Source organism: Leishmania donovani, chromosome 30 (assembly GCF_000227135.1).
Source record: "Leishmania donovani BPK282A1 complete genome, chromosome 30".
NCBI lineage: Eukaryota > Euglenozoa > Kinetoplastea > Trypanosomatida > Trypanosomatidae > Leishmania > Leishmania donovani.
This window is the reverse complement of record NC_018257.1, coordinates 956,930-967,616: the sequence shown is the minus strand read 5'-3', so window position 1 is coordinate 967,616 and position 10,687 is coordinate 956,930. Positions and strand designations below refer to the sequence as shown.

Here is a 10,687-nt window from a genome sequence, read left to right as displayed (position 1 = left end):
CCATCCCGTTTTACGCTGAGCCCACTTCTCGCGTATATCCCGAGCGCAGTCGTTTTCATCCCTTTTTTCGCATGTGCGCATCCGTTGTCTACTTTTCGTGACGACTGTGGTCTCCTCCTTTTTTTTTTCGTGTCTTTCCTTTCTCCCTTGCTGTTTTCGTTTGGCGATGCTGTGCCCATGCTCGAAATGGGCGCCACGATGCGCATCTATGTGTGGGTATGCATGTGCGTTGTTGATGTTTTTTTTTTTGTTTTCCTCTATCATAGGCGTAGATCTATGCGCATGTCTGTATATATGTGTGTGCGTGTACGTGGCTCACTTCCATCTTTCTCACGCTCTCTTTCTCTGTTTGCTTTTCCACAACCGCCGTTTTTTTTTTGTTCGGTTCTTTTTTCCTGTCGCGTGTGAGCGTTTCGTTTCATTTTACCCCCGCTTTTTTTCTCAGCTTTCGCGCGTTTTGTTCGACGCCTTTTTTCACGGAGGTGCCGCGAGGAGGCATATTGGGCGGTAAGGAGGAGGCGAGTGACCCGTACGTGGGAGCTGTCGGTAGCACACGGTGAGTTTTCTGCCGACTGACTCATCTCACCCTTTCGTCTCTCTTCCTCCATCATCTGGGCTTCTAAGCAGGGCCCCATAGTACCATCCCTACCCCCCCCCCTCCCCCATGCGTCTTTCACCACCTCTTATCGAGCGCAACATCCTTTTCTTTTCCGCCCTCCCCCCGTAAAACGTTTTTTTTTTGGTGGCCATCATCGTCTTTGAGGTACGCTACGCCCCCTTTGGCACCTCAAAAAGCACACACAAAAAATTGTCTTGAGCCGCTTTCCATTTCGTTTCGCTTGCCATCTGTTCCATTCCTTTCTTCCTTGCCTAGTTTTCTTGTGTACCTGCAAGAGTGTCCTCCCCTCGCCCCCTCCCTCACCCCTGTATGCCCCTCTGTTCTTCTTGCAGGTGCTCGCGTTTGTGCCCGTGTGTTTGTTATTCTCTACCTTTGCCTTCGTCTCCCTCCCTCGCTTCTTGGTCGTTTTTTCTTTGATTTGCTGTTCTGCCGTTTGCGTGTAGTGCTGCGTAGAGAATTGAATAACGGACACGGTGCTGCTGCTGCTTGTCAAACAACACGGTTGTTTCAGTAAGCTGTGGGCTTCTATGGCGTGTTTGTGTGTGCGTGTTTGTCTCCCTTCTCTTCTCTAGCGTTTTTCCTGCAGTGGCTGTGTCTCCTCTATGGCGAACTCTACCCGTTTTCCTCTCCCTTCGTCGTCTGTGCACATTCTCTTTTCTCTCAACTTTTGCTGTGTCGCTGCACTCTTGGGCCGAATGCGTGTCTGTCCCCCCTCTCCCCCGTCCTCACTACTGCCGTTGTGCACGCGGAAGGGTCCCCCTCTTCCTCCCACACCCCGATGATGACTACGTTCGTGTGTGTGCGTGTATGTTTAATGTTTTCGGATTGTGTTGGGTGGTGTTTCCTGTTTCTGTTCCCCACCCCCTTCTTTTTTTTTGTTTCTCGACACATGTTTGCTTGCGCATGCATCACATTTCTGCACGGGTAGTGTGCCCCGTGTCTCGGCTTTCTTCGCTCTCACTAGTGGTCTTTTGGAGAGCATGGTGGGGTGTAGAGGACTCTCACACACAGACACACAGGTGCACACGCCCACATCCCGCTCTTCTTGTCCGATAACGGAAAGAGGGATAAGAAGAACCGAAGAGAGAGGCGCTGCGGCGGTGAGAGAATTTGTTGGGAGTTTCTCTCGTGACGGTAAAAGACGGGGGAAAGGAGAAAGGGGAGAGGGGGTAGGCGCAGCAGACACACCACAACACAAGGGTGTGCTCCACCGCCCCGCAGACACTCTTCCCACCCCCTCCCGAGGCTTTTCCCACCGTCGCCCCATCTTGTATGTACGCAAGCTCTGTACGTCTGAATGGATTGGAGACGATGCGTATGAAAAAAAAAAGAAAACACACTTCGCTTTCTGGCAACAATCAATCGGAAAGAAGGACACGCGAAAGGTGAAGTGCGTGCGACTCCTTGTCTCCTCCTCCTCAAGGGAAGACGGGGGGGGGGGAGGGAATCACGCGCATGCTCGCCTGCCCCGAATCTTCTTCATCCTTTGCACCCTGCTGCCGGTGCGGGAAAGCTCTGACGTAGGACATGCAGCTGCAGTGCCGTTTACTGCGGATTTCGCTGCTGCTGGACTCTGAAAAGAAAGAGCTGCGGTATATGGGAGATGCCGATGCGCACTGCAGTGACACACACGCACAGACACGATTTGATCTGACGTTCTATCTCCCACGCTCGTCTTTGGTGTGCTCCTCTTCTCATCTTCTTGCTGGCGCTGCTTTCTTTTTTTTGTTCTCTTGTGTATGCTCACTGCCTACTCTCTTCTACGCGGCCCCCCTCCTCCCCCCCCCACACACACAAAAAAAAAATCTTTCTGCCATTCGAATCCTTCGCACACATGCAGCTCTCTCCTCCGAGGTCGGGTTGCACGGCACTCGCGACGAACTCGCCACCTGCGACGCAAGCGTGCTTGCACGTTTCTTTGTGTGCGTGTGTGCTTGACTCCAATATTCTCTCACGGTGGGGTGTATCGGCAAGCACATCTAGCTCGCTCTTGGCGCTCTTTGACGACGAAAAGTGCGGAGCTGCAGGCCAGCTCCGTGCTTGCTTCCAGCTCTCCGCTTGCGACGCATCAACCTCTGCATGAACTGCTCTGACACTCTGCTTCGCTTTGGTGTGTGCGTTCGAGTATCGACTCTGCGCCGAACGGCCAAACGGAAACCATGAGAGGCGTTGGTGATGTGCGTAGCGGGACGGTGCCGGTGCGCGGGCTGCAGTACACCACCTCACCTTCTCTCCCCTCGGCAGTCAAGCTGACGCGTGACATCATGATGAGGACGTCCTCAACGCTTCAGTGCGTTGCAGGCGAGACGGGAAGCTCCGCCATGGGGTCCGCTACTACCCCTGCAGCACCGGCTCGCGCGATCCCGTTTCCACAAGGCACCTTGCAGCTGTACGACTCCTACTACAAATCTTGTCGGGACACCGAGCCGACTGTGCCAGAGACCAGTGGTGGTGGTAGCCGTGCCGAGTGGACTGACTCTCTGACGCTGCCAGATGACCTCTCCGGTATCGGCCCCTCGGCGCGGCGCCTGCTCCGCCTGGACGCCGCACAGCAGCACCCGCGAACCAACAAGAACGGGTCAAAGAAAGCGTCGCGCGCGCCGGTCGCTTTGCCAGTGGCGTCCCGCATTCTTCCTGCGCAAACATGCAGGTCGAGGGCAGCCGCCACGACTCCCGCGACGGGCGCGGCGGCGGCGCTTTCCGCTACGGCACACTTGCCGTTGCCATCGCGAAAGTGCATGGGCGACACCGATAACGGCGCCCACGCCAGCACCGCTACCTTGCGTCAAGTGAGCCTCACCGCGAACGTTCGCCCTACCATGCTGCTATGCAATATTACCAACCCTGTCCACGGCGGTGGTGGCTGCGGCACCTCCACCGTTTCCGCCGCCGCAGCTCCACCGCCGCTGGTCACGCGGCTGCAGTCGTACATCAAGCGTGAGCTCGTTCTGAACAGCGGCGGCACCGCCATTCCAAGCGCGATGGATCAGCTGAACCCCTACCGCGAAGCTTTCCGCGCGTTGGGCTCCGCCTTTCCGGCGTACGGGTCTCTCTTCGACGACATTCAGTGCGCGTACGACAACGTTATTCAGGCGCAGGCGGAGCTGCTCACCGACGCCTACTCCGCCGTAGCTGCTCGGCACGTGGAGAAGATGACGCAGCAAGAGAATGCGGCCGCTTTGCATCAGCAGGTGAGCGCGCTGCAGGTAGAGCTGAGCAAGATGGAGACGGCGCTCAAGTCTCGTGCGTTAGCGGAGGAGCAGGAGCGGCAGCAGGCAACCATGCAGTGCTCACGCACGTGCCGCACAAATGACACGCTCGAGCTGCAGCGCGAGCTCAAGGCGGCCAATCAGCGCGTCTCCGAGTTGGAGCGCGCGAGCCAAATAGACCTGGAGAAGATCCTGGTCCTCATCGGTGCTGTGCGGGAGTGCGATCGACGGCTGAAGGAGTACGAGCGGCTCGTGACGAGTGTGATGGGGCAGGTCAGCGAGCTGGACGAGTTCAAGTGCATTGCCGGTGAGGCCCAGGCCGAGCTGCAGCAGTTTCGCAAGAAGTACTCGGAGTACGTGCCGGCGTCGGACTTTTGCCTGATGAGGGAGTACCTCACCTCCGAGCTACAGGCGGCCCAGCTGATGACGCGGCGATGGCGCCGCACTGCTGCGGTGCGCGGAACGCAGCTGGACGTTATGCAGTGTCGCCTGAGCGCACTGGAAGAAGACCGGGAAGCCCTTGTCAAAGCAGCGGCTGCTGCCGCTGCTCATCCTGCCGACGTGGAAGCGCATGACTCCGATACCGACACGGTGCTGACGCCACGCCCGTCGTGGAAGCGGCTCTACGAGCGGTACCCGGAACTGTCCGGCTATGCAGCGGACGTTGGGCGTCTCACGACCGAGTTGGACCGAGACGCCGCCGACATCGACCCCTTTGCGGACGAGGAGCGCAGTGCCGTCAGGAGGACCTCGACTTCCTCGACCTTGGCCCAGGATATGCCCGCGGTGAAAGGGCCTAAGGAGACCGGGCTGCAGGTGGAGTACCTCGTGCAGCGCATCGTAGCACTGGAGGGGCTTCTGCGGACGCAGTGGCAGCAGCAGCAGCAGCAGCAACTGCAGCGCACTTCCACGACAGGCCTCGTGGAGAGAGGCGACGCGTCGACGGATGCCGCGCGCGCGAATTCCGAGAAAAGCTTGCAGGAGGCCAGCCTTGCAACGAAGGACGAGCCGACCGACTCCTCGGCACCGCTGCAGCACCGCAACTCTCGTCGCCCCCACGGTCTCGGGGACGCGCCCCATAACGCCGTCAGCGGCGCCATCGTCGGGGCACCTGTACCGCGCATGGCTCCACCACTGGAGCTGCCGCTGCTCGGGCTCGGGTACGCGCCGTGGGTTCCGCTGTGTTGGCGTGCAAGCGGCGTCCTGTGCCGTCGCTCTGTCGCCCCTTCCACGATTATGGCGCTGATCTACCACTTCTTCCTCGATGTGCTTCCTACGTACTTAGACAAAGAGGATAAAGCGCAGCAGGCGCTTGAGCAGGACGGTGCCACGGCGCAGAGTAGTACCGACCGCCTCGCCCCGTTTCTCTACGAACTGCTGCAGTCGGAGATGCAGACACGCGAGGATCTGCACGCGTACGACTCTGTCGCTCACCTCATGATGAACCTCGAGAGAGACGGGCAGATGCAGGAGTGGCACAGCGACGCCTTGCATCTGTTCTTGTGGATCGCGCATGGGGTGATGCCTCCACGCTTAGGTGTGGACGCTGTCGTCGTGGTGGCGCAGGTGAAGCGCGACGTCCGCGCCTTAGCGAAGGAGTTGCAGAGCTCCCGCTTGCGCCGTCAGGCGTTGGGCGAGTGCCTGCAGCCGGTGCTGGAGCTGAAGACGGCAGCCGAGCTAGCAGAACTGCGCGCCGCCCTGGGCGGAGAAACGACTTTCAGCGCGGAAGCGCTGTGCAGCGACACTCACCCGTTCATGCAGGTGCTGCTGGTGCAAGAGTGTCGTGCGGGCATGGAGCTCTATGTGTCTTTCCTGCGTGCCTTGACTGCGCGGGCTTGCTTTATGACTGCCGGTGGTGATCGAGCCGCCCCTGCCCCCTCTGCGGGGGCGGCGTTGAAAGGCGCGCGTGACCCCAAAGCGCAACCAGCGCCACAACTCTCCGAAGGCGATCGAGTGCTCTCCTTGTCAGACGTGTCTGCCGCCGTCTTGGAGGTGGAGCCGTGCACGCCGGAGGTGGTGCTGCGCGAGCTTTCCGTGAACGCGGTGATCGGGGCCGTGCCGGTGCCAGGAGCGTCCGAGGAGCCGCCGGTGGTTGTTCGACTGAGTGAAATGGTGCGTGCCATCGGTACTGCGCCGCTCATCCGCCGCACAGTGCGCAGCGCCAAGAATGACTGCGTGCTATGATTGCCGTAGTAGATGCGCAATGCAAGAGGGGCGCGGGGTAAGCGCGGGAGGGTGCACTGGAGGTCTTGCGGCGCCAGACAGTGTATGCACCCCCAACACTCTGCGTAAGCCTTCCCTCCCTTTTTTCGGAACGGCACAGTGGATGTCTTCTCGCGATTTTCTTCGTTTTGTGCATTCCTTGCTGTCAGCCTCACCGCCCGTGCTTGGCGAGTTGTGGGTGGGCATGTGAGTGAGAGGCCCCCTGCGCCCCCGGGACGGTCTGTGGGGCGGTTGGTTCGTAGGTGTTTTGCTGTTGATGTATGAATGTCGGATCCAAGTGCGACAGGAGCACATCAGGGAGGAGGGAAGGAAGGAAGGCCAGAAATGAGAGAGGGAAAGAGGTATACAGATCCGTGTTGCGATGCTTCTCTCCTGCTTTCTAGCTCTCATGATCGCGTGGTGACGGCGCTCTTTGCTCGCTTTTCGTTTCGTCTTGGCATTACGCATGGAGACGAACACCACTTTCTTGCATCCGCGTGTGCCTCTCGCGATGCCTCGTTATCTTTCCTTCTTTCCATCCGTGTGCTTGCCCTTCTCTGCTGTGTTATTTGCCTCCTCCGCTTCGTCGGCGTTGGCGCACGTGCTTCTGCGCGTGCACGTTTTTGTAGAGGCATGTGCCGATTTCACCTTCTCCTTGGAACTTTTCGATGTGTGTACTTCGCCCCCCCCCCATACTTCATCTCTGCTGCGCAAAAATGCGGGCAACCCTCCCCTTGTCAAGAAAACAACAACTTAGAAGCAACAAGAACGAAAAGGCAAAGGTGAACGAGCCGCTTTCCTTTTCGTTTTTTTTTTCCTTGTGCGCCTCGCCCCCTCTGATTGAGTCACGCTGAAGAGGTTGTTGCAGACGCCACCAGTGCCCCCTCGTCCTCGTCCTCCGCCCAGCTTCCGTCATGCCTGCTGCTTCTGGGTTCGTGCAACGAGTGTGTGGTGCGTGCGTGCATGTGTGAACGCGACGTTCCGGTGAGACGCCGTCGCCGGCGTCTTGGCGACATCTCTGCGCTAGCTAGCGCATCTCTCTCTCTCTTTACAGACGCAGTTCTCTCCTTTCCTCTGCGCCCTCTTCGCCGCGTCTAAGCACAGCCGTCAAACGCACACTGAGCGTAGGCGCGCTTCAAGGATGAGTGCCGCCGTTGTCGATGGACGCCACGAAACATGTTCCATGGGCTGCTTTGTTTCACCCTTTGCCTCTAGCTCGCTCCGCGTGACCTCATCGAGTTCACCAACTCGCAGATAGGCCCCATCCTGAACAGTACAACGCACACAGCTGCGCGCGCGCACCAGGTGGGCACCTCCGACCTAAAGCGCCCGCATATGCGCTGCTATCGCAGCGCAGCAAACACGAAGGCTATTTAGTAGCCTTTGTGAGAGTCAAGGCGCTCCCCACGCCACCGTCACTGACGCACGCGCTCAGAACCTGCTGACGCACCCTCAGCCTGGTGAAAGCACCGGCTCTCCTGCGCACACAGCTGTGGACACCGTCGCCCCTGCTGCGGGTTGCCACGTCCACTGCCCACACTAAATCTCTGAATCTGACCCTCTGGCAGCGGGCCCAGCACCAGCCAGGCCATGAGACAACTGGCTCGAGGCTTATCGCCCGCTGCGCATCTGCAGTCTCAGCACACCCCGTGTGAGTAGATTGTCGGGCCAGCCCCCCGAGAGCGCCGTCGCGCGGGTCTTGCGCGACGGCGAACTCCGTGTTAAGCTACCCAGGCACAAATAGCTGTAAGCAAGGAGTGGAGTCTTCTCCCGGCGTGTCCATCTCACCCGCCCCACCGTTGAACGTGGGAAGAGCGGTGCGGCCGCCCACGCGACCTTTGCCGAAAGCGCTGGAACAGCAATGCCGGCTCTCCTCGCCGACCTGGTGCGTCGGCCTCGCAGTGCCGCCTGGCTGGCTCAAGGAGGTGCTGCACTTTCGCGACTGTAGCGCATCAGCGGATGAGTAAGTGAACACACGGCAGAGCTGCACCCCCCCCTCCTCCTCCTCCTCCATAGAGCCGGTGATGCGACGCGTGTGACATGAAGCGGCCATTGCACCTACGGGTGCCACCGCTGCCGGACAGAATGTGGCGAAGGCGCTTACACGCTAAGCGTTTACACCTCAGGGACGGCAGACACCACAAAAAAGTACCAGCGACAGTGGATGCTGGCGTGAGGTCAGATTCGGGGACAGGCTAGTTTCATCCAGTATGTCCACGAGCTTGCATGCGCCATCCTCGTTGATTCGCGCTTTGGACACTGCTGCTGCATTCCATACCGCGTCCACGCTCCCCGCCGTACTGAAGTGGACCAGGGATGTGCTAGCCGCGCAGGTTGTCGCCAAAATGTGGTGTCAGCGCGCGCCGTCTCGAACACACTTCTCCCTCTGCTACGTAGCAACGCGAAGGAAAACCACTTCGCACTTCATTGCTTCGGCTGTTGCGCATCTATTGCCAAGCACGGCTCACACGCGCACACCGTCACCCCTCTCTCTTTCTTTTTCTCCTTTTTCATGGCTTCCTCTCTATGGGCCGGGTAGTCCTTCCACCCACCCACCCCCTCTCCCTCCTACTTGGTCCTTCACCTTCAGCTGCCCCTTTCTTGCTTCCATGCTCTTTGGCGCTTTCTTTAATTGTTTCCGCTACTGGTATACTATGCAGGCACGCGTGTGTCATGTGTGGTGGTGCCGATGCACATGTGTGTGTACGTGTGCGTGTGTACTATTGAGTTTGCGTGTACGGCGTCGCTTGTTGGCGAGCGCCCTTTTTTGGCGTATCGTTCACAAGAAGGTCGGCATGCCTTTTTCCCTGGCTGATATGTCCTGATATTGCGGCATGTTTGGCGTTTTTCCAACGTTTTTGCCTGCTTCTCCCATTCTTTCTGCATGCGCCCGCCTCAACTCCCTCTCTATTTCTGTATGTGTGCTGTTTTGGCTGGTGGACCACCACCCTTGCCGGTGAAGGCGAGACATACATGTTGCCATCTACGTCTGTACTTACACCGAAGCGTATATACCCCCACATCCTGTGAGAGAGGCACGTGCGCGTTGAGTTTCGATGCTGTTACCAAGTCTGTTGCGCCACGTGCACGCCTACGCAGTCATGATGCTTGCGCTCTTCTATGCTGCTTTTTACGGCTGCGCTGTATTCATTTTCTTCTTTCTCGAGAGGATACCCTTTGCGTCGGCCGAGCATCACCCTCTCTCGGTTATACCCACCCATGAGCACCACAAACCCAGGATTGAACCATGGACACAACCCTGCGACGCCCTCATCTCCGGCGTTTCTCGACCATGGGCGCGGCCCCAGGCCTTCCATGTTCCACACCCTGTCAGAGTGTAGATCAACTGAGTATTGAGTCTTCTCTCTTCTCCGGCTAGCCATCTACAGGAACGCTAAGCCCTGGCCTGAAAAAAAACGAAGACCGAGCTGCGGCTGCGTCCTCGTCCTCGGGCGGTACTCATGTACGCGAAAGATATCCATGCATCTTTCGATGTACTTGCGCACTCCCATTTCGACCCCCCTCCTCACGCTCTCCTCCAACGCCTCTTTGCCGGGTGTGCCCGCGTGCACTGGATTCTTGAACCGTTTTATCTCTGCGCCTTCTCACAACCCCGCCTGTTTTGTGTGCTGTGTTTTGTTGTTGTCCCCTCCGTGCCGGATAACATCGTTGGCACCGTTTTCCACTGGCACCGCCTGCTCTGTCTTTCCGTTTCTCTTCCTCTTGCGCTGGTTCCATCGCCGACTGCTGTACCCACCCACTCACCCATACCCACACGCAAACGCACCGCCGTCGTCGGCTTGCGCTCTCCTGTGTCTCAGAATCTGAACAGCTCACCATCTTCCCCCCTCCCTTTTCCTCGCATCCGCTACCTCCTCACTCTTCTGTGCAGCGTTTGTCATCTCCATTTCGCCTGCGTGACCCCGTCCTGCCCAGGAAGAGACGCGCGCCAACCCTCACATACTCCACGTGACCCCATCCTTCACAAAAAGGAGAACCTCCGTGCAACGCACGCGATCGGAGGTTTCCTGAGGTCTTGCCCGTTTTGTTTGCTTCTCCGACCGCGTCTACCACTGCCTTCTTTTTCTTTCGGTGTGCGTGTGTATTTGTGTTTGTTTTCCATCGTTGTTTCGCTCTCTCTTCTCCCTATTACCGCCGCTTCAAAGCCTACAGCTCTCGCTCTTCACCAAATATTGCGAAGGGGCGTCCGCACAATTTTCAGCAGTGCGCACGACGAACCCGACCCTTACCTCGCCTTGCATTATTTCCACAGACCATCTCTACTTTCTCGGCTTTCTCTCTCTTAGCTTGATTTCGCATCTAACACTATATCTTGACTTCATAAACCCCTTTACACCCTGAAAAAAAAAGAAAAACACCCTCGTTCTCTGAAGCCCATGTTCGCTCGTCGTGTGTGCGGAAGCGCTGCGGCGTCGGCTGCGCGCCTGGCGCGCCACGAGTCGCAGAAGGTGCAGGGCGACGTGATTGGCGTGGACCTGGGCACGACCTACAGCTGCGTGGCGACGATGGACGGCGACAAGGCGCGCGTGCTGGAGAACTCTGAGGGCTTCCGGACGACGCCGTCTGTTGTGGCGTTCAAGGGCAGCGAGAAGCTTGTGGGGCTTGCGGCGAAGCGGCAGGCGATCACGAACCCGCA

General features: G+C 58.3%; 2 protein-coding genes across 2 annotated transcripts; both read left to right on the top strand.

The window, feature by feature from the left end:
- Window positions 1–2,778: 2,778 nt before the first annotated feature.
- Window positions 2,779–6,012, top strand: LDBPK_302550 (hypothetical protein, conserved; the record flags this gene model as incomplete). Its single annotated transcript, XM_003862918.1, has 1 exon — window positions 2,779–6,012. One exon carries the CDS (start codon window positions 2,779–2,781, stop codon window positions 6,010–6,012), a length of 3,234 nt encoding a protein of 1,077 aa, XP_003862966.1.
- Window positions 6,013–10,427: 4,415 nt separating this feature from the next.
- LDBPK_302540 (heat shock 70-related protein 1, mitochondrial precursor, putative) lies at window positions 10,428–10,685 on the top strand (the record flags this gene model as incomplete). Its single annotated transcript, XM_003862917.1, has 1 exon — window positions 10,428–10,685. A coding segment is annotated over one exon (258 nt), but the record flags the coding sequence as incomplete, so codon positions are not given.
- Window positions 10,686–10,687: the final 2 nt, after the last annotated feature.